Here is a 27,222-nt window from a genome sequence, read left to right as displayed (position 1 = left end):
TCCTTCCTCCAATTCCTAGGTGGGTTGCATGTCTGACATTTCAGGAAGACCCAAAGGGTTGGATTTGTGTTAACTATACAGTGGGTGGGTCACTTTGGGGGCAACGTAATATCAAAAGAGTTTCATTCAATGGGTGGGTCACTTTGGGGGCAACGTAACATCAAAAGAGTTTCATTCAAAGGCTAAATGATCCAAAGGCTAAAGCTTGGCTCAGTCCCAGTCATTCAGATTAGGCCGTAGCACAATTCATATGTTCATCGTGTCATTACAACTTCAGAACTGCTCCTTGATAACTGGATTCCCTGCTACATCGGTAATGGATCAGGGTACCCCACATCACACAAGCCATTTCTATGCCAGCACCAGTCGCCCTGATAGAAGAGGAACCCTACGAAGAGAGAGACTCATAGGATCACACTAGATATTTCTCTACATTACCGATGTAGCAGAAAAGACAACAGTGGGCCAATAGCATTGCTAAGGCAAGCATGCCACACATATAAAGGGCTTACATTCGATTAAATAATGTACAGCTTCATGGTGCCATATAGGTATCTGGAAACCTCTGGGGCATTCAACTTCTCCAAACTCCTTCCAGCAAAGTTATTTTTGTTTGCTCCTATGCACACACAACTCAACAGTATAGACTACATTATGCAAACAGATCTGAAGAGCTGTTTTACTGCTTGGTCTATTCATAGCTTCAGCATCGTATCACACAAAGTTCAGAGGGATAAAACAACATGACCTCTTTACACAACCTCCTTGCTGAAACCATTTTGTGGCACCTTTCCTTTAATAGTGCGGTCTTCATGAGATGCCCTGGGATTAGAAGTGCGTGTTCATTTAGGAAGTAAGATGGGCAACGGGAAGGGATGTCATGGAGTCCCATTGGGCACAAATGTAGGTCTGACAAATTTCAGCTGCTTTAATCTCATTGACCTCTGAGGACTATGTTTGCCTCCCTAAGATGAATGTCTGCTGATGCAGTACTGTTGGTAGATGGATACTCCAAGATACCCCGATTCCCAAAACTTATACATACTTATTCATATATGCTTATGAATGCACAAACTGTGTCATTCAACAATGGATACAAGTTACTGATAGAAAATTTAATATACAGGAAGCCTGTTCAGCATTTCACAAAATATTTCAGAAAACTCAAATGTTTTATCAACCCATCTCAGCAAGGTTTGCACAATTTTCTGAAACCATTCAGTTTTCATAGGATAGAAAATAAAAACGCTATTGAAAAATAATCCACAATAAACTCAAATACTTTCACGCTTTACAATATTGAAATCCTGCCTTTCATGTTTATGATTGTTACTATTAGCACGTTGGGGTTAATTGGTTGTTGTTAATTTAGTATCAATGGCACACTTATGGAACGCAGGCACTCCTGCTTGAGAGGTTTATAATCTGCAACAAATGGTCAAGACAGCATAGCTTCCACACAGATGAAAACTGGGTCAACCCTGTGTGTGGGTACCACCCAGTCCTCACGCCATGGCCTAACTCTCCCACTACTGCTGAAAACTCTTCTCTGGGCCTTTCCCCACTTACCTTAAGCCCCGCGCTACTCTCCTCAAGTAGCGCGGGGTCCCCCGGCACGCCCCACGACAGGGGTGGCAACAACGCAGCTGCCCCGATGCTGCCGCTGCCGTGCCCCCTCAGCGCACGTCATACCTGGCACTCTTGTCAACGGCGCCTTTTGATGACCCCAGTCGTGGGGACACCTGGGCATGCGCCAGAAATGACACGCGCTGAGAGCAGCGCGAGGCATGGGGGGGTCGTGGTGAGTGGGGAAACGCCCTCTGATCGCATTCTCTGCATAATATGTATTTATTTAGTCTGCAAGAGTCTATCCTGTGCCAATTTAAAACAATCAAGGAGTTCTATTTTTTTTGGTAAAAGGTATATTATTGGGGGGATTATCCTCTACATGACTTTATCAGTAGTTCAAACTGAACCTCACCAGCTGCAGTCTATAAAGTATCAGACTGTATTCTGTAAGCAACTTTGCCGTGTATCAGGTGTACATTTAAATCCTAGAGACAAAACACATCTCCTCTTGACTCAGAGATCTGCCTTCTTGATACTAGGATGGGAAAGGTTGAAAACTGAAAAGTGGCAGCTCTACCCATAAATCCCTTCAGGTTGTTCTGTGTTTAAAAGGAATTCTCAAAATTTTTCCCCAAAGGTAAAATAAGGACAGTTGATTTAACACGAACGAGCACCAGATAATAAGAAATGTCTCTGCTAAATCAAAAACTTTGGAACACAGAAGACATCAACAGCAGGGGGGGACAAACCCAGCACTGAGTAGACATGGGAGGAAAGATAACGTTGAGTGGCAGCGAAGTGTGCCTATGGTAGTTCAAATACAGTCCTTGATGGAAGTATTTGTTGAGGAAATAATGTTAAGGAACTTGATTCAACATTACATTCAATATGAAAATATGTTGAGGAAGTAACTAAAAGACAAGAGGGAAATGGTCGGATGGCCAGAAAGAATGGCTTCTCTTCAGAAGTCAAAAATCATAAGAGACGACCTTCCTGACTTCTTGGTTCACTGGAAACATAGGAATTATACTGGATTATACTGGAATTATACTGGATCTACAAATCATTATGCTATCAAAACCTTTCACTTGCAACACCCACCTGGAAAAAAAGCGTGTTTTTTAAAAAAAAATGCAGAAATAAAATAGGTTTAGCTACAGCAGCTACCTTACCTACTTTTCATTTCCCCATCAGGCTCCTACATCAGAATACCTATTTTCCTATGACAAAGAAGCACATTTTCTATAAGAGCATGTCCCTAAATACCAATTATTATCTCAACTGTGAAAGTGAGCCCGTAACATATTATTTGATGCTTGATTTTGACAATGACAATTGGAGAGGGCGGGGGAGAACCAACGGCTGAGATGTTTTCACCCTCGTACGTTACCCCCAGTTTCTGAGATTCCCGCAGTTTGCAAAGTCTGAAACGGCAACCAGTGGAAATGAAGGCAAGACAGGCCCACTAGAACACCCTTCAATTCAATATTAAGTGTAAAGATAAGATCCAATAAGTTATGGAATGGGTATGACACATTTTAATAAAAGACTAGGCTTAAAGGGATAAGCTGAGTGCAAGATGCAATTTTAAACACCGAACCTACAATAAAATAAATTGCAAGCTGTGTTGCTCTCTGAGGATTCACATCATAATCACTGGAGGTTGGAACATATGCATCATAGTCTGAGGCGTACAAAGCTGATACAAGACGTTGTATCAATATCATTTGTGAATGACTCTGGACCAGCAGCTGATCATACCATGCCATGAAACTGCCCTGTACTGAGACAATATCTTAATCTATAGAGGCCAGTATTTTCTACTACAATAGCCAACTAGCTTCTCTGATACATGGAAAGTGAATCTGATCTACCCAAAGGATGCAGAAATGCAGGTACAGTGTAATGTTAGAAACAGGTTTGCAAAAAAAAATAAATTTTAAGCTCAAGATTTGGAGGCTCTTACTATTGAAAAGTTATGCTACAAACAAGAACAAAAGAATGCTAGAAAATGTTGTAGAGTCTTTCAGGAAATGGAAAGCACACTTAATAGCATCTATTTGTTTAAGAATACCAACACAATTAAGGACAAATTTCAAACAATTCTTCAGCTGCTAGTGGCTGGTTTCTAGGGAGTTATTTCTACAGCAAAATGCTTTCAATGGTTTAATTATAGAGGCCCCGCGAACAAATTTTAATAACTATGCAGCTGTTTGAAGAGAAACTAGGCTTTTAAAATACATTGTACAGGGCATCTCTGGTTAGGCGTATCTTTTCTTTTCCTCCTGGTAGTTTATTTGAAAGACAAAGTTTACAAAAACGGGGGAGCGGGGGACCTCGATTAGCCTAACCACATGGGAGCTACAAACCTAAGTCTTCGCATGCTAAGGACAAGTTTAAATGATCTCTCTGTCAATCAAATCAGGGAAATCTTACCTTGGAATGAGAAACCCTTGCTATTTTGTTGTGGCTATTTGTTTAAATTATTATCCTTCTTACACTGAAAAGGAAAGGTTGCAACAGGAAAGGCATGGTTGGTTTTCAACAACAAGAATTTCTTGTGGTTGTCGAGTAATAGCCTATTGCTGGCCTGACCAGTTTTAATCCACTACCACCAAGTCAAACACAGACTGTCAGTTATACCTGGCCCTCTCCCTCAGCTTACCGTCCAGTTGCGTATTTAAACATTCCAAACCCACACGTACAAGCAGGTCTAAACAGCCTAGCTCAAACCTTTCCATCAGTCGACTTCCTGCTGATGATAACATTTTTGTCCTATGACTGCAGCTCACTAAAACAACATTTCCTTTTGCTCCCTTCCTATTACAATAGTCTAAGAATATACTTGGTACTTTGAAGTCGGTTTATAATTCTGTCTTCCACGTAACCTAGTGACATTGAGTTCCGCATACTAACTTGGACGTTGTGACACACAGGAGAAGTTGCAAAGTCTGCTATGAAACCTTCTCTCACTGAAGATGCCAGCCACAGATGCAGGCGAAACGTCAGGAGACAATGCTGCTAGAACACAGCCATACAGCCCGGAAACCACACAGCACCCAACCTTCTCTCACTGAATTTGCCATTTACCAGATGAGTACCAAATGGTCTAGATACCTGGGAACCCTGAAATATATAGCTAACTCCACCATTTTGTTATTTATTCACTACTTAAGATGTATTGGATTTCTCTGAAATACTTTATTATCCTTACCAAAACTCTTTTCACTTCCCCTGAAGGATTTTTATTAGAAGGAACCTCCAAACTCATCGAATTTTTGTGTTTGAAAGATTCGGCTACCACACAAGTCTCCACAGGGGTCCCCATTTGTATCAATTTTAACTTCCTAATGGAGAGTTCCTTTGTCAGCTGTAGATTCCCAACAGCAAAATTGATCTAACAGCTTGCATTAATGTTTTCTAGTAAAACAGAATCTTCCTTAAGAAATGTCAAAACAATTTTTCCTTCTCTCAAAATTCTTCAGATTTCCCACTGAACATTCAATGTCACTGTAATTTTTACTTTAGGCAACATTCAACATCAATGCTACTCTCCACTGAAATTGAGATCCGTAGCCTCAAATGAAACCATTTAAGAAAATCTGCTACTGTCAATGAAGATTTCCTAGCTAATCTTCAGATATATTCATCTCTGCTCAGTGAATCTGAGCGCTAAACCGATAAAGCGTTCCAACAAGGAGAAGCACAAGATGTTGGTGAGAAAAACAGCGAAGAACATAAACGATAAATCTGGACAGGTGAAGAGATACAAACCTTTGGATGAAATATGCATTAATGGCAGAGACTTTCTTCTACACACGAGCAGCATGTCCACCCCATCCCTATTTGGGATATTCATTAAACCTAGGGGGAAATGATTTAAAACAAAAACAAACCACTGTGCTAATTCCTTCAATTTAAAGAAAATAAAACTGCACCAAGATGTGGGCTAGAGAGAGTTCAGGCTGGTATAGGTTTATATATGAACTGATGTGTACAAAAATGAAAATATGAACTAGAATAGTGTAGAGGGATGCAGGGTCACAACTGTATACACTTGGTGGGAACTGAAAGACATGCGGTTTGCCAAATGCGGCAAGGTTGTGAAAATCAAGAGGGATAAAAAGGTTGGGGAAAATGTAAGTAAGTAATATTTTTTTGAAAAAATTATGGATAATCCTATTAGCTTGAGGGATATTTTTAACAGATTGTTGTGGTTTTCCGGGCTTCATGGCTGTGGTCTGGTAGTTTTCGCTCCTATTTTTAAATGCAAAAAATATTTTTTCCCTAGCTGTTCATTTACTATGTTTCTAGTGTGCACCTATGATTTATTTAAAAGCCTACCTAACAGTCCTAATCCATGGCTATGCTCCTTGTAAGTCAACTCCAGTGGGTTGGTGGGATTTATACTCAAATAAGTGTGCTTGGAGTGGAACATCAATTGTCAAATGTGAATGTGACACAGAGGCGTAACTCCAAGGGAATGGGGGTGCGCAATGCACCAAGCGTGCACCCCTGTGGGGGTGTGGCAAAGGGCATTCTGGGGTGGGACAGGGGCGTGCCGGGGGCGGAGGACACACCAGTGCACCGGGCGCTTCCCCCCTTGCCACGCCTCTGATGTGACATATGTTTGAATATGTGAACATTCTGCAGGTACAGTCACCAAAGAGCCAGAACTTGCTGTAACTCTTTCCTGAGATCCCATTGTACAGTAGTTGTGGGTTTATAACTGTTTAATGTGATACAGTCTTATTGAAAATAAGCTTTGATTGACCCACTGGTTACCTTACAAAAATAACAAGGAAGAAACAGTGAAACTATTGCTATGCAAACACTCATACCCATACAAAACTATTAACTGTATATAGATAATTAATTTCCTTCTCACTTGTTTAAATTATAAGGGGCTGAAGTCTATTGTTTCGCGCTAAGATGGATGAGTATAAATTTGGAAGCACTAATATTTCCAGTCTCAATACTCTATCACTGAGATCCTGGCACAGAAAGCAATTTATTAATTTAAATTCCTCACTGGTCCCACTCTGAGAAGAAATGCCAGTGCTAAAACCACCAACTTCTTGTCTTCTGTAATTTGAACATAAGAAACGCAAGACATTTCTAAACTCCTGTTCAATTTAAGAATGCGGAAGCCCCATTATTCAAACTTCGGTGAACTGAATTTAATCAGTGGTCCTTCTATCCAAAATATACTTTTCAGTCTACTGAATAAAAATCTGGGATAAAATCAAACAAATTCATAAAAAATAAAGTAATTGTTGCCCTGTGCCTAGGAGGACTCCTAATATTCTGTATATTTCTCAGTTTGGATAAACAAGGATGCGCCGTGATACAGAAACGTTTTAGCACGGGCTGTATCTCTAATAATATAACAAGATGGCTGCTAACCAGAAGCGTGCCAGGGGTAAATGGCGCCCGGAGACAAATTGTCTCCAGGATGCCCCCAGGCTCTGCCGCCCCCCCTCTGCCCCCACCATCCTAGCTCCGTCCCCTGATGCCCCAGGCTCCACCCCCGCTGTCCTAGACCCTGCCCATGTCACCATGGACATGGGCAAGGTCTAGGGTGCCCACCTCCCCCCCAACAGACTCCCCCTACTGGATGGTGTCGAGGCATGCGAAAACGATGAGACACCAGGACTTCCTGGTCACATGGGGGGCCGATTTTGCGCCCCCCATGTGACTAGAAGAGTGGCGCCCGGGGACAAGGGGTACCCCTGTCCCTAGGCAGATATGCCACTGCTGCTAACAATTCCGTCTCTGTAGTAAGCATTGTTCATGAAATCTAGTGGCTTCTGCTACAAAAAGGATAGTCTTTAAGATGCCATAAGACTGCTTTTTGGTTCTTCTGCAACAGGCTAAAATAGCTAACTCTCTGGAATTTGATCGCGTGCAGCTTAAACTTTCAAATAGAGCTACTGTGATGAAGGGGTGGGGGATCGGGTGGCATTTCCAAGTGGCATTTGTGTTCCATTTGCAGATGTACAGTAAAGTCTGCGGCTGTTCATTCTGCTCCAAAAATAAAAAAGGTAGAAAGAAAAAAAAAGGATTAACCATTATACCTAAAATGTCCCGCCGCCTGCTAGGAAGGATACGATCAGTGCCTGGAAACAACACAGCACCTTTGATCATTTCTCCCATGATGCACCCTACTGACCACATGTCAACTGAAAACAAAAATGAAATGAAGGTAAACAAGAACACAGCAACAGAACAACAAACAAATGAGAAGACTTATCTGGTTGTGTCACCAAACAGACATGGCTGCTTGCTAGGCCTTCCGAGAAGAAGCACCAAACCTGGAATTTTCGAGCCTCGGTTCTGAAAGTAGGTTCAGAAATCCACGGCCGTGTTGCCGCCTGGCATTCTAGCCATCCGTTTCTGCTGTTTCCTACCCTCTAGCAACATCCCTGCAATTTCAACTAGCAGAGGTGGCTGCTGCAAGTATAAACGAGGAGCAGCCAGATGAGAAAGCAGAAGGGAAGGCTGGTGAATGGGGACCAAGCCTTCTGCTGGTCTTACAGCCCTGAATCCAAATAACTGCCCTACTAAGCACAGCCCTAAAGCTTAGGTTTAACTACTCTGGACAAAACCTCATGTTTACCCCTGTGAAGAGGGAAGTTACTAATAGAACAATCTTTCATGGACGGTTCTTCTGCGTTCAGACAGTGGATTGTAGAAGGCAAACAGTGAACAATTAATGCACCCATCTCCTCAAGGGCCACTTCTTGTAAATTATGGGAAAGGAAAGAAGGGAACCTCTTGGTTACCTGAATGATCTAACTTCTGAGCCTGAAGAGATTCCTTTTTTGGAAAGAGAATGTCTATTTGTTTTGGGCAATCGCTTCTTTCTGTACAGGGTGAGAGGGGGCTGATGGAAGGAAGAAGGAAAACTAGAAGGTATGATGAAGAATTTTTTTAAACAAAAATTATTGTCGAATGCACCTACATAGCAGTAGAACACTGGAGAAAGAGAAAGAAAGACTCAGTGAATTAAATTCGACCTATGGCTAGCTGCTATATGTCACTACGGTTTTGCAATTATAATTCCATGTTTAATTAAAAATAGGTCTCATCAGCATTCTTAGAAGCATACTGCCTTTTGTTCTAAAGAATCTTTATTTTCTTAAGGGACATGCAAATTACATTCCCTTTTCCTGAGTGCAGTGGACTCTAATTTCTGGTCTGGTGGTAGCTGCCTCACATGGTGAAATGACAATAATTCGCAGTGCCCGCACTTAGATCAGAGTTGGACTCCTGAGGTACAATTAAATCAGGAACATCTTCTCTGTTGTGGCTTTGGGGGAAGAACTATCTAAAGATATCCTAGGAGCCAAATTATCTAAACTTAAGTATTTGTGAAAAAGAACTACATATCTTGATAGAAGACTGTGGGCTAGGTCGCTAGGAGGAGGCAAGGGAGCTCCAGTTGAGGGCAGAGAGGTCATTCTTGACCACTGATGCTATCACACACATCTGCAACCTTCCACTCACTAACTACTTTTCTAGCATTTAAATCGTTAAATAAACAAAGGGCACTATCTAAGACAGGGGTGGGCAATTATTTTTTCCATGGGGCCGCATAAGAAACAGAAAATATTGTGGAGGGCCGGGCCAAAAGGCAGGGGGGCAAGGCGCTTTTGAAAGTCCCACAGAAGCCGGCAGCCAAGGCAACCGGCTTCTGCAGGGCTTTCAAAGACGCCTCGCTCCCCAGCATGGCAGGGGGGCCAGTCAGGGTCATCCAGCGGGCCGGATGTGGCCCGCGGGCCGTATAATGCCCAGGTCTGATCTAAGAGGACGGCCTCTGAGTATTGGCCATCTGTGATTATTTGTCACACAGACCTACAGCTATTTTTTGTAAAGAAATATAAAGAACAGCCACAATCAGTGTTCTGAGCTGCCCCTTAAAAATTCAGTCCTGAATATTTCAAACAGAATCTTATTTTCAATCTCATTCTCATGCCAAAGTATCATTCCCTTTTTTAATGCAAAGAAAGATACATTTTAAAAAACCCAGAAATGGACCTCTTCAAGCTTTTGAAGAATTAATTTTTAGGTCACCTATTCTCCCTTAACAAGGAGTGTTAGGCCCCATTGCTCTCCAGAGTCCTTCTAGATCAGGGGTCTGCAACCTGTGGTTCTCCAGATGTTCATGGACTACAATTCCCATTGGCCCCTGCCAGAATGTCTGATGGGAATTGTAGTCCATGAACATCTGGAGAGCCACAGGTTGCAGACCCCTGTTCTAGATCTTAGGGATGTAGGAGGATCTCATAAAAAACATGAAAAATAAGGCCTCAGCTACTTGCAAGAAATTCTTACCTTTTTGTTCTGGGTAACTCTAGGAATCAACAAGAACTCTATGGTGAAAACCACAGTGTATCATTGGGGGGTCTCACAACCCAAGGGGCCACTAGCCCTGCTCACATAGGAGGTGCATTTAGCCACACGACTCCTCCCTCCCTGCTTGCCCACCATCTTGTTCTTGCACCCGACTGCTGCCTCGCTCTCTTGTCCATTGCTGCCTTGCTGTCCTGCCATGTTCTCCTGCCCATACACTGCTTTGGAGAGGTAAGGGCACAATTTGGGGGGGGGGGGCTTGGGGGACAAAATTTGAGTACATGCCCAGAGCACCATTTTATGGTGGTACACCACTGGTCAAAATGTTCTGTAAGTAGATGAGACCCAATTCTTCTTTTTCTTCCGGGGATGATTATGCCCCCTCCATTTGAACCAAGTTTCCACTCATCATTCAGGTGAGCATCAGCAGGCAATTACCTGGAAGTTTCTCACCATAAGCGAGCAAATGGAAACACTACCTGTAACTCTATGATGCATGGATAATGTTTCCTTCTAATAACTGGCCACATTCAATGCCAGAATTAGAGGAAAGATGTAAAGGTGGGAGGTGGAGGGAGAGAAAACATGTACCATGTTATCTTGGGTTCATTCGCATTTAAAATTACATACACACTGAGTCTGATTTCTGTAGCAACTGCATGAAGTCAAGTTGGCTTCTAAACCCAACCCTTAGCTGATTCAATTTAAATCCTACCCTGGGATTTAAAATGTGGTTAGCTTCAGCAGCACGAAGATCGTGTCTATTCTTTGTGCAGCAAAAAAACAAACCCATGACCACTGCTTTTCATCTCCATAAGTAAAATGATATCAAAAAAGACAGATCAAGCACTTACATCTTCAGCTATTAATTATACATCTGTTCCCTTAAGAAACATTTTCCTCGTTAAATTATTTGTGCGAATGCTTGAAGAACAAAATAAATGTGTATATTCGGCAAATTCGGCTAATCGTTTCTTCCACTTTTTAAAGCACTGAGCACTAACTATGAAAACTGGACTTTCTGAATCTTGGGAGTTGGGGCCAATACAGTTCCGACTGCAGTGTAAACACTGAAGGACACTAGAAGGTAAATCTTAGACAAATGTAAATATGATGCTGAGGAACTACTGGGCAGCGTCCTAAGATCCATGTGAGGAAGGTAGGGTTGCCAGGGTCCTGCATCTGGTGGGAGATCTCCCACTCATAGACCCACCCCCCTACTGCTGTCACTCTCCAGAATGGTGGGGAAAAGGCGGAAATGATGTCACATGACTGTAAGCATGACAGAGTCATCTAGGGCCTTTTCTGCTTGGGCCAATAAAAGCAGGAAAAGGTGGGTTACATGAACCCACCCTTGCCCCGGCCCCTTTGCATAGCTGGCTGTCCCATGGACAGCCGGGACGTTGGCCGGCAGGTGCACCCTCACACGAAGGCACATTGTTTTTGTTCTTTCTTGCTGGCTTTTTCCTCCCTCCCTCCCTCCCTCCCTCCCTCCCTCCCTGCCTGCCTGCCTCCCTCCCTGCCTGACCAACCCCCCGGACTGAGACAGGGCCCGTTTCCCCTGCGTGGCTCCGCAGATGGGAGCCAGGGGAGGGTTTTTCGAGAATCGAGATTCTCTTGTTTTAACATGGCTTACAGCCACGGGTATGAGCCACATTAAATCAAAAGAATTGCACATAACATGATTCTCAAAAAAAACCAGGGTTGGGGAGGGGGGGGACGCGGAGCAGATCTGCTTTAGGATCAGGATCCGTGCAAAGGAAGGGAAAACACACTTTATTTCATATATATGGGGATGGAATTTGAAATGGAGATGGGATATGTATATTTACAAATAAACGAAGAACGATTACGTTTTGAAAGCTACCATCAGAGGTCTCCACTTATAAAAGGTAAGCTGAACTAATGCTCATGTAGCAGGGCGTGGCGTTATGCTGTCAGATGTGGCAAAAGCAATGAATTACTAGCAGTGTGTCCTAGGCAGAGTGACAACCTTCTAAGTGCTGTATCTCTGTATAGGTACTTGCTTCACTGAGATGCTGCACTATACAAGAGCTGCTTAGTACTGTTTGGGAGCCAAGGAATACCAAGAAATTGTACCAAGCCCTGTCTCGTGCTCCCTTATGGTTTGCACACTTGGTACACTGTTTCCAGAGAACAACAATGCTATTGGCATTGATGAAAGACAACAGAGCATTGGCCGTATTTTTCAGTGCATCTTTCGTCAGGATAGGAACCATCAGTTTTGAATGGTTTGCAAGACAGGCACAACATGGATTTGCATCATCTTTCTTTGGAATTCAGTATGCCCAGTCCTGAGCTTTGCAAGCGCTTTGGTGCAAAGATGAAATGCTTGCACAAGCAGGCTTTCCCATTCGCTTTAATGGGAGGCAGCGAAGCACAATAACAAGAATGCCGGTTGGGTTGCCAACTCCTGCCTGGGCAATGCCTGGAGAGTTGGGGGTGGAGCCTGGAGATGGTGGAGTTTGGAAGGAGAAGAGAACTCAGCAGGGATAGGATGACACAGAATCCAAAGCAGCCATTTTTTTCCAAGAGAAGTGATCTCCAGAGATAAGTTGGAATTCTACAACATCTCCAGGAGGCCCCATATAGCTACAGCTGGCCAACTGATACAAAGCACCAAAACAACACTTTCTCTCTCTTTACTACTAGAATAAAAGTTTCCGCTAGGAGCATTTTTTTCACAGAAGCAATTTTGGCTTTTATTCCAGGCGTCTGCAACCTGCGGCTCTCCAGATGTCTATGGACTACCAGCATGGCCAATTGGCAGGGGCTGGTGGGTTTTGGCAGGGGATGGTGGGATTTGTAGTCCATAAACATCTGGAGAGCCATGTGACTTGCTATATATGTTGCACAGAGATGCTGTGTTGTGTGTACATTCATTTGGTGATCTCTACATCGACTTTCAAATGCATGCTGTACGCTCCAGGGCTATACCTTCCCGCCTTCCAATAAATTCCCCCATCCTCCACCTTTTTAAGGAAAATTACCTTAGTATGTTGGGGAAATTCATTCTATATGAATCAAGAAAAGGTAGCCAGTATTAATTAGTGTTCACTGCATTACATCCTTTAACTACCAGCAGGTAGTTAAAATGACCTCCTCTTAGATAGCGGGTGGAAATCTTTCTTTTTCCCTTTCAACACAAAACTGTTAAAAATAACCATTCGTTTTTGTCTCCCCCACAGCTGCTAAACTTCCCGTTGTTTTTATTTTGTTTACTGTCTTTCCTTTTCAACCACTGTAATTGTTTTCATTTTCTAATATTTCTTTTACCACATCGAGAGATGGTAAAAAGAATATCACCAAAGCTCAAACGGACAAGACAGAGCAGGGTGTAAGGGTGTGCAGAATTTTGTCAGCGATACAGACCCCATGCAGGGGGGTGGGGGAAGAGGAGAGTTTATTGATGCAAATCCAGTGGGCAGTTCCATTTCCAGGAAATGTCAAAGGAGAGCTGGATCTCTTCTAAGCCACAAATGGGTAAGTTGAAACATTCAAAATAAAATGTTGTATCGACACAAGTCCATACAGCATCAAGGTGGACCCAGACGGACGATGCATTAGCAAGCAAAAGATTATGATGTCACCACAAACATTTTTTTTAAAGTCACAATTTGTAAAACAATTAGCCAAAAAAAAATGTTTTAAAAGGAAAAACGGGCCATTTTTTTTCTTTTAAAAAAAGCATAAGTAAAAAAAAAAAGCTTACAAGTTTGCGATCAGGTTATAGGTATGTATAAACTGGCATTCATAAACATAAGGGTACAGTATGAAGACCGGCTTGAAATCATTTCTCATATAACTGGCTTTTCCTTTTCTTGCTGTTTCCCTAACTACTCTGGTCATAATAACATGAACCTCCAACATGCAAGTTTTCTTTTGTTCTGTCTTTGCATTCCTGTCATATATTATTTGCTTAATAGGAAAGGTTGGGGATGAGGCAGTGTGGGAGAATGGGGAGAGAAATATTTCAGTGAAGGCTTCAGCAAATGGCGTAAGGATACAGTCCCTTCCTGGAAAGAGGATTTTGTGGCGCACCATTTCTCCCATAATGCATCCTACTGACCATATATCCACTAGAACAGCAGAGACAGGGAAATGAAGAGAGAAAGGGAGGGAAGGCAAAGTTAGCTAAGACATTTTGGCTCCTAAAGGAGGGGAGAGAGAGAGCAGGTTGATCAGAGACAGCAGTTTTATGTACCTCCCATTGAACATTTAACACACACACACACACACACACACAACCCCTTCCAAAGACATCATAAATAGAAGTAACCGCAAGGTCAATCATACTAGAAGAGATCAACTTTGTCCGATTATTTTACTTATTAAAAAGACTTCAGGCTCAAATTTGGGGAGGACAGGGATGTAGTGGCTGTAAACTAATCATTCAAAGTTGCATCTAGTATATGCTGTCAGCATCCAGGACATTACATTGAGAGGATTTTTTTTGCGACCTGAGTGTTGACAAACCTGTGAAAAATGCAACTCTTAGGTCATGCAGTTGCACCGTTTGCCACTCCCAAATTCTTCTGGTGGGTCTTCTTCCGTGACTACCCCTGCAAGCCACGTGTGTCCAATCCACACCAGTTTCCACTGGGGATGGCTGAGCAGGTGGACTGGCCACCTGAGGAGTCATATCACAGATGTACCTGCTGTAAGAACCATCTTCCCATGCCATGTTGCCCCCCTATCGCAATACATATCTGAATGTCACAGCTCACATACAAGGAGGTCTCCAGGTACATGAGCTTCACTTTCAAATATGTACTGAGGTCTTTTTCAAGCAATGGCTTTCTTCCCTCTGGGTTACAAATGGTTGGGAAAGATCCTTGCAATTGGCCTGGCTCATGACATATTGGTATTCATACATGCCATAGCAGCAACGGTAACCTGCTTCCACATAAGTTTTCTTAGGGTCAGGCCAATGACATGAGTTGAGTCCTCTGATTCCTGCAGGGCCTGATTTATGGATTCCACCGCGGGCCCTGCCTACTTCCTCCCTTTCTTTTGGCCTTAGACCGGGCGCCTGTTTTTAAACAACTTCTGTTTTATAAAAACTTTGGTTGTTTTAATTTATAGTTCCTTGTTGTTGTAATTGCTGCATAGGTTTTAACAGGTTTAGTGTTTTTATGCTGTTGATTTGCTGTCCGGTAGAACAGCCGTATTGTGAGCCGCCTCGAGCCCTTCGGGGATGAGGCGGCCTATAAGTCCAATAAATAAATAAAATAAATACATGCTGATGCAGTAGCCTATTGTGTGGGTGGTTTTTTTCTTATCTGTTCTCCAATTCCTATTGCCACCACACTTCCTCTTTGTTACCAATGTCAGTTCTCCTGATAGCACGTATGACTGCAAATGTCCAACGTATCTAGTTTGACCTGTGTTCCATATTGTTCCTGGTTGAAAGTATTATTTCCCATATCTCCAGATTAGCGATAAGACACTGCAGCAAACCATGGTCGCTTCTTTGCTGGTAAGTCTCAGATGGCTTACAAAACATTGAAAGGAGAGAGGAGAAGTTACCCTCCCTCCCTCCAAAAAATAATGCTCAAGTTATTTGACAATACAAAAACCTGTGACCAAAAGACCAAAATGAAACACCACCTCTCAGTGTTTTAAAAATCTAGGATTTTTCCCAATGTAAACTGATAGTTTAAAAATATTCCGCGCAACAATCCCTGACTCGCAGTAGGTCCAGAATGTTAATGTTGCACACTTCGGAAACAGCAGCCAAAACCAACAGCCCTGGAGTCACCTATATATACCTTGTCTCACAGAAAGATAGGACTTCAATGTTGAATTAATCCACAGACACTTCCTGGACCTTCTTTGTAGTGAAAGGAGGTGGTAGCCATCTTAGGAGACCAGGAAAAAATGACGAAATTGGAAGATTTAGGTTTTGAAAAACCGATGGGTGGAGAAGAGTCCCTTGATGACCCCAAGCAGAATGCAATTAAAACCACCGTGACAGCCAAAGGGATTCAGAGATAGAGGTGTTTTTACCTGCAGTAGCCATTTTAGAAAAATCAGCAGGGGGGGGGGTCTGAATTTAACAGTGACTGGGGAAGAATCTTCATGAGCCACTGAACAGAATGCAGTTAAAACCACTGTGACAGCCCAAGGGATTCCAGAGATACAGGTGGTTTTATCTGCGAAGGCCATTTTAATTTGAGGACTTTTTCTCTACAGCAGAAGCACACTGCTTTCACTTTCTCTGTCTCTTGAGGGGACAGAGTGTGGTATGCTTCCTCCATATAATCCACAGCAGCAGCAAATGCACTGGGCTAATCTGTGCTGGCAAGAGGCAAACACCACAGATCTTCATCTGCCAAGGCTATTCTTGAGGGTGAAACACAAAGGCAGTGAGTTTAAGCCATTTTGAGGCAAGAGGCTGCATTTCCTGTCAATAACGCTTCCATGCCGGAATTTATGAGTACCTTATGGCTGCTCTAATTGGCAGTGACTTTCCAATGCCTGCGCATATGACAAAACCGACATGCGATTTCTTGCACAAAAAGAGAAATTTGGTACGTGTGAAGTAGCCATAAGTTACATACACAATTTCCTTTGCACAAAAGAGCGTTGCATGCCTGCAGTCACGGCAATCATTTAGAGTCTGTAGCTGCAAATTGTTACGTGAGACCTGGCCTTTGGACTGTTGTGGTATAACAAGGCCTACTGAGTGCAGCTCGCCACTCCAATCAGCAAATCAGTTGAACTGGATAACTTGACCCAGAATTCCATAAATGAAAGGTCAATTCAGACTGGGTCCTCCATTGGAAGTGCCTTCAAAAACCACAGGAATGCCTCTTTATGTGGAAGTCCTCCAATCTGATGCACACCTGTATGAAACTGTTACAACGTGGCAGCAATTTGCATGAGAGAGGCCTACATGAATCACCACCTGAAACTTGGCAGGTATATAAGGGGGTGTACCAAGTCAAGTACAGCTGCATCCCAGAGAGATTTAGGTCTTTCCTTTTTTAGGAAGTAGCGAATGTTCCAGCTGATCCCCTACATTCAATCCACAGGCCTCCTCAGATTTGTAAATTTGCATATTTGACCACTAGTTCAGCAAACAAGACACCTTTGCTCTGTCCCCAAATGAAGAAGCTGCATGTACTTCAAAACGTTAATTGTTGCGTGGAAAACTGCCAAGGTGAACGAGTTCAGGCAACTTATTTGCAGTAAGATGGCAGGTGCTAAGGGTGAAGACAAAATAACTGTCTGACTGAGATGACCAGCGCCCTGAACCAAAGTGAAATCATCCCATATCCAAGCACTTTGACTTCACTTATTTGGAGACCACAGATGGAAATTCTGGATTTTCTGTAATATTTAACTTTGGATTTGACTTGCCGAGATTTTGCAAAGAAGTGTATAACATTCGCTGATCTTATACTCTTCTCTGAACATAGAATATTGAAATACACCATGCCCGTTGGCCAACCACACTTATAACACACAACACCACGCAGCTTAAATTCCTAAGAAAGGAGTGTGCATTATAATAATAGGATGCACATTAACAGCTGTCTGCATGGATAGTATTTGTAGTTAGCATATATGTCTGGTCTGCACCTTTGTATTTTTATTTTATTTGTTTATTTTATTGGATTTGATAGACCGCCTCATCCCCGAAGGGCTCTAGGCGGTTCACAATACAATGTAATGTCCAATAAATAACTTAAAATACATCTAAAAACATTTAAAATTCAGCGTGCAGCATAACAAATCAACTGACAACAGTCTAAAAACCATGGGCGTTTCCCCACTCACCACGATCCCCCCTATGCTGCACGCTGCTCTCAGCACGCGGCATCTCTAGTGCGCGCCCGGGCGTCCCCACAACCCCACGCAGAGTGCGGGGTCATCAAAAGGCGCCGTTTACAAGAGCGCCAGGGATGCCGCGTGCTGAGGGGGCGCGACAGCGGCAGCATCGGGGTGGCTACGCTGTCGCCACCCCTGTCATGGGGAGTGCCGGGGGACCCCGCGCTACTTGAGGAGAGTAGCGCGAGGCTTAAGGTTAGTGGGGAAAGGCCCCATGTTGGTAGCACCCAGTCTTAAGGCACATGCACTTTTCCAGTCTGTGCGTGGGGATGTGTGTTATAAGTGTGATTGGCCAATGGCCAGTCATTATCTTCTACTGAGTCAGGAAATGCAAAGTTTCTTGGATATTTTCCAGGGTGCTGTTGGGCAGAATGGCATCCCACCACAGGGAAGTGGGCACCACTGTGCTCCACTGAACACAGACTTCTGTTTTGTTTTATGTTCATTTTGGTCTATCAAACAGATTTCATCTCCCTGTTCTTTTCTTCCAACAAAAACCAACAATGGCCAAAAAAGGACTGCTTTTGGTTAAACAGAAACAAAGGTGCAATGTTTCACTGGGGGGAGGAAAGGTATGGTACTGGGTGAACAGGACAGCAAACGCATGCCTGACAGAGTGGAGCCGTTCTTGCTTCAGGGGTGGGCAGTCTCAGGACCTTGCAGGAACAGGGTGAAGCAAAATGGCGGCAAAATATACAGTTTCCATCAACTCAGGTTCAAGAGAAAATGAAAGCATAGAGCCAGCCTTAAACAGGCAAGATGTTCTGGCGGAGAGAGATATACCAAAGGAAATTTTTAAAAAATGAAAATTAAGCCAACTTCCTTTAGGACGTCAGCCGCATGGAAGAAAACAATATTACGATATATCTCATACTATATCATGTACTTGTGTGAATTCATACATCTCGTGTAAATTATAGGTAAATCATTATAGCCAAGAATAGTCAGCTTGTTCCCTGCCTGGTTTGGCTTTCAGTGGCAGATAAATTCCAGCACTAATAAGAAGCAATAATTATTTACATATAATTTACATATAGTAATTATTTACATATATATATGAAATGGTACCTGCAATTAGCACAGGAAAAGAGATATCATTGCCCTACTTCAGGCAATTCTCTGCTGGTCATATCAGTTCTCATACTCACAAGAGGTTCTCTACAATGGAGAGGGTATGCAGGTGGAAAGACCCCCATTCCACTGACACTACTTGACTCAGGGTCTACCCTACCCCATGAAAAGCATAACGTGGAACTCTGACTGAAGGCGACATTAGAGCTCACCCTTAATTCCTCTGGCAACCGCATTACTTTTTCTGATTACAGGGATTTTGAAAGCGTTTCCCCTTGATTAGTACCCACAAATCTACACCTTGAGCTGATAGCTGCTACTAATAACTGCTTTCCAAGGCAGCCGCCGGCTTTAAATTGAGAAATATGAAGGTGAGCTGCAAATGTGCCCACATTATTACTAAATTTAAATAACAAAGAAATCAGGCTAAAATAGCAATCTAATTGCCAGCTCGCAGATTGCAGTCAGATGTTAGTTAAAGAGCCGCGGCATGCTAATTGGATTCTACACATAGAATGGAAAGGTGGCGAGCGTTCGTGATTCCCCCCACCGCTGCATTTAACGCAGAAAAGGTATCTTCGTCTGAAGAGGAAAAGATTACTTTTGGCAGTAGAAAGAGCAATATAATGGATTTATATCTGCTTCGTTCCTTGCTGCACCTTCTGTAGCTTGCTGCATAAAACATCTATACTACTTACTTCATACTGTTCGCCTTGCAGGGCTGATTTTGAAAAAAAAACACACACAGGACGTCTAAGATGACAACACTCCTTGAGCGCAAAGGAAAACACTCCTTTTGCTTCCCAACTTGTTGATCCTGAGAGGTTCCTTTCTGATAGAAGGGCTTCATATTTCCCATTCCCTGACTGGCAGAATTTTAATGGCATCGTCTCCTCCCCTCATCTGGGACCCCAAGACTCACTGTGCAATCCAAAGGGGAGGGCTGAGGCCACATTGGAAGCCACAGAAGGGTTGGGCTGGCCCCCGTTTAGGGGTGTACCACCCAGGAGAACATACGGGGTCAAATGTCCTTGGGCTGCAGCCATTTAGTCACGTGGGGGCGGAAAATCCCCCACACACCCCTCCTTCCCCCTGGGTCTATACACTGACTTCAAGACCTGGTGAAAAAAAAAGTTGTTTGGCCATAGTGGAGAAGGGCGGCCACCCATACGGGGCTGGGGGGGGGCACAGAAAACTCAGATTTTGCACCGGGCTACATTTTCCCTAGATACGCCTCTGCCACCGTACTACCAGTGCCAGTGCCAAGGGGCTTACCTCAGAAGCCAGCCCCGGCAGCCCATCACAACAAATGTTTGTGCCAGAGTGGAGGGGGGCATTCCTGACTTTAGACAGCTCCCAAAGGACTTTCAGCCCCGGAATGCCCCACCACACACACACACACACACACACACACCTTCAACAGCATAGACTTGCACCACCCAAAAAAGTAGTGTTAAGTCATTTTTAAGGTGACCAAATGGTCACCTTTGTGAACCGGGAGGGGGTAGGTTTGGTATGCTACAAGAGTCATTGTGATGACTGTCTTTGGTGTTACCGCTTCCCGCCCCGTCACAGGGCTGGAAACGGCAGAGCCCTCAGTTGGCGCAAGCGCTCCTGGTGGTTTCAAGTGATGGGAGGCTGCTCGCGACTGCTCATGCTCTGTGAAGGCAGTGCGGCAGCCTCCCAAAAATCAGGACAATGGAACTAACCCGCGGGACGCAGGACAAATTGTGTGAAGGCGGGATTGTCCCGCCAAAAGCGGGACATCTGGTCAGCCTAGTCATTTTCCACAATGGGCCTTCCTGGGAGAGAAAGGAGTTTCTCCTTCTCCCCCTGCACCTATGCTGATAATTGTCTCCTATTATCTAGAATTGTATCTAGTTATGTCCCAAAGCTCTCTTTAGGCATGAAAGGGAATAGGGCTGTACAAAATTGGTCCCTGTGACTGGCAGACAGTTTGAAGCCACAGGATTAGACAGAACTGTTTGTAAATGCCGGAAGACTGGCCCTTGATAAATAGACCAGAACCGCCTTTCTTTTTCCATTTCCAATTCGAGGGGTCATCACTGGAACCTGGTCTTGGATCACGGAACGTTGCAAGCTGGGAGCCTCCTGCTTTTTTTATTATACGTTTGTTTATCTTGTTGATAGTTTGCCTTTCTCACCTAGACCGATGGCGGATGACTTGTATATTCAATCATCCATACAACCTTTTCCTTGCTCTCCCTTACAAGTGGCTTCATAGCTTCATTTGAACCTGATACTCCAGCTATTTCCTCAGTTTCTGGCTGGCCTGTTTACCTTTTATGGCACAGACAAGAATCTTCAACTCACTACCCTGCCAATCAGAATGTGCTGGCATTGCCAATCTCCTAGGGCTTAACATGAGCCATTTTTTAAAAAAATGAGAAAGACCTTCACTGGTTTCAGGCCATGCCCAGATACTCCCAGAACTGCTACAGATGTCAAGACTTCCTCTCTAGTATAACCTCAGCTCCTCTGTCAAGGTCCTCGGTCCATTCATGGCTTCTTGAGTTACACAAAGCATCACATCTAATTGGGTGGTTCCAAACTTTCTCAACTGCAGTGGTACCGTTGTATCTCATGCAGCGTTTAGTCAGCCTGTCTGCCCTATCAAACTGGATGACTCAGCGCATGAAGAGTCAATTCTGTCTAATTTTACTAGCTGATTATAGCAGTGAAAACTCTGGTGCCAAATTATTTTTAATTTTTGAGCAGAAAAGCTATGTTCATACAGAGCTTGCTAGTTTCTTTCCACAGCATGTTGTACCACGAGAGCTGTCAACTTTTCAATCAGCTGCTATGGCAGGTTATCACATTCATCCCCCCCAGATGAAAAGCTTAGAATTACCAGCATGTGCACTGCAAGGAACAAGTGACTGTTCTGTTCTTGTTTTAAATCTGGCCAATTGGCAATCTTGGCTTTACGCCATCCCATGTGGTCCATCACATGCACATTTATATCCTACCATTCTCCTTGTAGCCCATTCCCAAGATGACCTCTGGTGCTCTGTAATAACGAGTGACCACATAGGGAGTCATCATGAAGCTAGTGCCTGCTGTCCTGGCCAGTCCAAAATCCAGAATCTTCAATGTGCAGTCAGATTTTACCACAATATTACTTGGTTTTAAATCCTGGAAGAAAGAGAGAAAGAGAGAAAGAGAGAAAGAAAGAAAGAAAGAAAGAAAGAAAGAAAGAAAGAAAGAAAGAAAGAAAGAAAGAAAGAAAGAAAGAAAGAAAGAAAGAAAGAAAGAAAGAAAGAAAGAAAGAAAGAAAGAAAGAAAGAAAGAAAGAAAGAAAGAAAGAAAGAAAGAAAGACATGAGTCTTATCTACAAGACACTTCGGGTGTAAGTTTGCTTTAGGCCAGGTATGCTGGAAACAGAGGAAAGAGGACATAAGATGAGCACACAAAAACATAAGAAGAAGGCTGCTACAGGCATCTCATCCAGCAATTTATTTCACAGAATGGCTGGCCCGATGCTTCCACAAAGGTCACAAGGGAAAGGAGCTTGTAAGCCTCTTGAAGGCTCCTTACAGGAGAGAAAGGGGGGATATAAATCCAAACCCTTCTTGTTCTTCTTCCTCTCCCTGAGCCATTTCTTTAAACCCAGTTGAACACCCGCAGGCTTTTTAAAAGCCATTCTTTGCAGCTGCAGTTTGGCTGTGGGAGAAAGTAAGCAGGATCTGGGAACCCAACTTGTTAAGAATTATATTGTGTAGTTTGGCTCTGGTCTCCTTGTGGGAGGAAGTGGAAAACAGAAAAGTGATAGAACTAGCATTCATCGATGGAAACCAAGAGTGGATGGGGTCATCTGTGAGCCAAACCCTGGTTTTGCAAACTAACCACAGATAAAACATAGTGGTTGCACTTTATATTTTGAACCAAGCCAGCTTTTGTTTGGAGCAGCCCACCCTAACATTTACGGCTGTGGATAGAAATAAAATCAAAACCAGTCAGGGAGTTTTAGCCGGCATTCTCAGAGGCAGAAACGATGTGCATATTCTCTTTGCTTCAAATGTTTCTCTCTTTTCCACGGAAGGACATTTGTTCTCATTAGTGGAGCTAGCTTACCCTGTGTATGATTCCTGCGGAATGAAGGTGTTTGATGCCACAAAGCATTTGGTACAGCAGGTAAGACATTCGCTCGTGGTCTAACTCCATCTGAATCACCTGGCACAAGTTGGCATCCATCAGCTCCATTACTAAATAACTGGACAGGAGACACAACTGTTACTGCTCACGCACAACTGGAATACTTTTTCACTTTTGAAAGCTGACGTCCCGAAAATCTGGTTGGTTTGTTCAGTGCTACTAGACTTGCATTTGGTTGTTCTACTCAGATTAGCAAAGCTACCGTCTGAAACTAAGGCCCCTTCCACACACGCAAAATAATGCGTTTTCAAACCACTTTCACAACTGTTTGCAAGTGGATTTTGCTATTCCGCACAGCTTCAAAGAGCACTTAAAGCAGTTTGATAGTGCATTATTCTGCATGTGCAGAATGAGCCTAAGGATGTTGGACTAGATGTCTGCCTGTACTTGATCTTGTAATCACGGAAGCTCTGAAAAGGGTCTTCAAGAACATAATTTAAAAACAATGAATGTGCTAGAAAGGCAAGGAGAAAATGTGTTTGCAAACCTTACTTTGTGACTGGTTATGGTGGGTTTTCTGGGCTGTGTGGCCGTGGTCTGGTGGATCTTGTTCCTAACATTTCGCCTGCATCTGTGGCTGGCATCTTCAGAGGTGTATCACAGAGGGAAGTCTGTGTTACACACTGTGTCCAGTAACAGACTTCCCTCTGTGGTACGCTTCTGAAGATGCCAGCCACAGATGCAGGCGAAACTTTAGGAACAAGGGGGCTTTCCCCACTCACCTTCTGCTGTGCGCCGCTCTCGCGCCCCCTCAGTGCATGTCATTCCTGGCACGCTCTCGGGGTTTCCCACGACTCCGCACGGGGTCATCAAAAGGTACAGTTTCTTCAGCACCAGGAATGACGCGCGCTGAGGTGGTGCAAGAGCGGCAGCGTCGGGGCGGCTGCGTGGTTGCCGCCCTTGCAAGTGGGGAGCGCCGCTGGACCCCACGCTACTTTCCTGGAGTAGCGCGCAGCAGAAGGTAAGTGAGGAAAGCCCCAAGATCTACCAGACCAGGGGTAGGGAACCTGCGGCTCTCCAGATGTTCAGGAACTACAATTCCCATCAGCCCCTACCAGCATGGCCAATTGGCTCTCCAGATGTTCAGGAACTACAATTCCCATCAGCCCCTACCAGCAATTGGCCAATTGGCCATGCTGACAGAGGCTGATGGGAATTGTAGTTCCTGAACATCTGGAGAGCCACAGGTTCCCTACCCCTGTACCAGACCATGGCCACACAGCCCAGAAAAACCACCAGAACCAGTTGAATCCGGCCGTGAAAGCCTTTGACTTACTTTGTGAGACACAAACTAGGGACGGTGAAGGAAACTCACAAAAGGCAGGAAAAAGTGGGAGTTTAGCAAAAATACTTTTGGATTGCCTCAAATTTAATTCTGGTCAGGTTTTCATTATGTTCCGAGTAGCCACAGATAATACTCAGTGGATAGATTCTATCAGTTCTCTGTAGTGTCCCCTGGCATATCATTTTACAGAGTCATAGGTTATCACAAAATAAATATGAAAGAGAAGAAAAATGTTTCACATCCCTCCTTTTTTTTTAAAACAAGGAGATTATTTCAGAGTGAATCATCCACGTTTCAAGCGCCCGAACACCTCAGGGAGTTTGGAAGAAACAGACATTTCCTGAGCAAGCGAGAAGCACAAAGGAATTAAAGAGAGCTCCGTAGACATCTTCAGAGATCTTTGCCTGTGTGCATATGATCTCCGCTCTCTCTCTCGGCATTACTTCAAATATCCTCATTAGAATGCTTCGCACACATTTTCCATCTCTGCTTTTACAAATGTAGGTGGCAAGCGCGTTCTGAAATACCCCAACACAGCCCAAATTTACAGATTCTACCTTGAGATTCTCGGCAGGACAATTTCTTAGAAGGAGCAGAACATCCGTTCTGTCATCCCCAGATTTTAATTTTCTCTGCCACATACAAATGCCCTCTTCTCCTTCTTCTGGGCCCCAGCAAATATCTAGGTTTTACTCTTGCTTGCATTACTTACACATCCTGAAATTCCTCCAGTGATTTCTGTGGTGTGAAGACATTTAATAAACTGATAATCTGAAAAAAAAAACATAGAGAGAAGAAAGACAGGAAAAGAGAGAGCAAGAATGAATGGTAAACCATGATCACATTAGGATGGATTCCGATACTAAAATAGCATTGGCCGTTTTTAACTCTTCAGTTTACACTCAACAATCCTGCTACAACAGTAACAATACAGATCATAGGTTAGAGCTAACTGATGCATAGATAAAGTTGCCAACAACTAGTAGAAGAAGAAGAAGAGTTTGGATTTGTACCCCACCTTTCTCTCCTGTAAGGAGATTAAAGGTGGCTTACAAACTCCTTTCCCTTCCTCTCCCACAGCAGACACCTTGTGAGGTAGGTGGGGCTGAGAGAGTTCCAAGGTCACCCAGCAGGAATGTAGGAGTGCAGAAACACATCTGATTTACCAGATAAGCCTCTGCCACTCAGGTGGAGGAGTGGGGAATCAAACCCGATTCTCCAGATTAGAATCCACCTGCTCTTATCCACTACACCATACTGGATCTCTTTGAAGAGATGGTGGAGAAAGCCTAGGAATCTTGAGATCTCCCAGAATTACAAATGGTCACCAGATTGCAGAGTTCCCCTGGAGCAAATGGTTGCTTTGGAGGGTGGAATGTATGGTGTTATACCCCACTGAGGCTCTTCTCAGACTCCATCCCCAAAAACTCCAAGAATTCCTCAACCAGATCTTGGCATCCTCATGAATGGACAGACACTGTTTTAGACACCATGTTTGCATGCAGTCAAAGGACTGAGAAGCCTGGCAGGAAGAATCATGAAGAATTTGCCAGAAATAGAAGACACAATAGTATATTGATGATGCTTAGCAAAAACTGATGCCCCCCACTAAGTGCACCACCAATACATCCTCCTCCTCCATGTTATTGCCCCCCACAGTACCTCCCTCTCATTCTCTCTCTCACTAAAGCTGATGCTAGTGGGACAAAATAAGTCAGTTGTTTCTCTGCTCTCTCCACTGTCTCTCCAAAGAAGAAGGGGTAGATCACCACCAGAGGTCCTAGAGCCGTGATGGCGAACCTATGGGCCTCCAGATGTTCATGGACTACAATCCCCATCAGCCCCTGCCAGCATGGCCAATTGGCAAGGGCTGATGGGAATTGTAGTCCGTAAACATCTGGAGTGCCATAGGTTCGCCACCACGGTCCTAGAGGTTTCGTGGGCCACAGTACATATCTCACTGTCAGCCTACCTCTGATGCTGGCCTGGTGCATAGGACAAGTTATAGTCCTGTTGGGTCTCGATCCTTAAAACAATAAACAGCCTCTGGAGTGTTGATCAGTAGCATTTATTGGAAAGGTAATGAAGCACCCAGCTTGCAAGAAGCCAGTTCTGACAAACTTGGCCTTCGCCCCCTTCTTTTTTCAGAAACAATCCCCTCCCATTTTCCCATAGAATGTGAGAAATAGTTATTTTGGTGCCACGTGCTCCAAAGTCAGTGACAGATAGAGATACAGCCACCTGGACCCGCACCCCCACGAGTCAACGGAAACATCTCCTTTTCCCATCAGAGGAAGGTGTCAGGGATAAGCCTAATTATATACAAGGCGCGTGAAAGGGAGAGTAAAGATCAAGGAAACAACGTCCCTTTACAGCACAGGTGTCAAACTCGCAGCCCTCCAGATGTTCATCAACTACAATTCCCATCAGCCCTTGACAGTATAGCCAGTGCTCATGTTGGGAGGGACTGATGGGAACTGTAGTTCATGAACATCTGGAGGGTCGTGAGTTTGTATAGCAGGCTGAATACAAATTTTTTTTTAGCAATTACATTGACAGGAACGTATTTCAATCACCCAAATACGATCAGGCTTTATTGGTTCAGGAATGCACCTCAATCAACTAGGTTCCATCCCTGACATGTCCTTCTTTTAAAATAACTCAGATCATAAGGCAAGTACCTCCTAAAGATATAATGATCCCCTCCCTTATCCATTTCTCTCTTACTGACGTCAATCGTGCGCAGTTCCTCAATCTCACTGCTAAAAAGAAACTTACATTTTTGTGGTTGACGCACTTCATGAGGACTAGCTCTCTATAAGCTCGCTTGGCATGCGTTTGATTTTGAAACGGCCTGCTCAGTTTCTTGATGGCCACATTTCTGTCGAGAACAGCATCGTACGCAGCAC

The 27,222-nt window shown here is 43.8% G+C and overlaps 1 protein-coding gene and 1 pseudogene across 4 annotated transcripts in view; both read right to left on the bottom strand.

Moving 5' to 3' along the window:
- Positions 1-27,222, bottom strand: part of LOC125440222 (mitogen-activated protein kinase 10) — a 93,256-nt gene that overhangs the window by 43,210 nt on the left and 22,824 nt on the right. For 3 of the 4 annotated variants that reach the window (XM_048509923.1, XM_048509924.1, XM_048509920.1), the window contains exons 2-6: positions 27,092-27,222; positions 25,026-25,084; positions 22,948-23,086; positions 21,843-22,008; positions 13,953-14,024 (exon numbers count right to left, since the gene is read on the bottom strand). In XM_048509923.1, coding sequence (XP_048365880.1) covers positions 13,953-14,024; positions 21,843-22,008; positions 22,948-23,086; positions 25,026-25,084; positions 27,092-27,115 — 460 coding nt within the window. In that variant the 5' untranslated portion in view covers positions 27,116-27,222. Of the gene's footprint in view, positions 1-7,679; positions 7,752-13,952; positions 14,025-21,842; positions 22,009-22,947; positions 23,087-25,025; positions 25,085-27,091 lie in introns of all 4 variants that reach the window. The other variant, XM_048509921.1, reaches the window with a different exon arrangement.
- LOC125440223 overlaps positions 27,114-27,222 on the bottom strand; it is a 162,097-nt pseudogene continuing 161,988 nt past the window's right edge.

Source organism: Sphaerodactylus townsendi, linkage group LG10 (assembly GCF_021028975.2).
Source record: "Sphaerodactylus townsendi isolate TG3544 linkage group LG10, MPM_Stown_v2.3, whole genome shotgun sequence".
Taxonomy (NCBI): Eukaryota; Metazoa; Chordata; class Lepidosauria; order Squamata; family Sphaerodactylidae; genus Sphaerodactylus; species Sphaerodactylus townsendi.
Note: the sequence above shows the minus strand (reverse complement) of the source record. Positions and strands in the feature narration are given on the sequence as shown.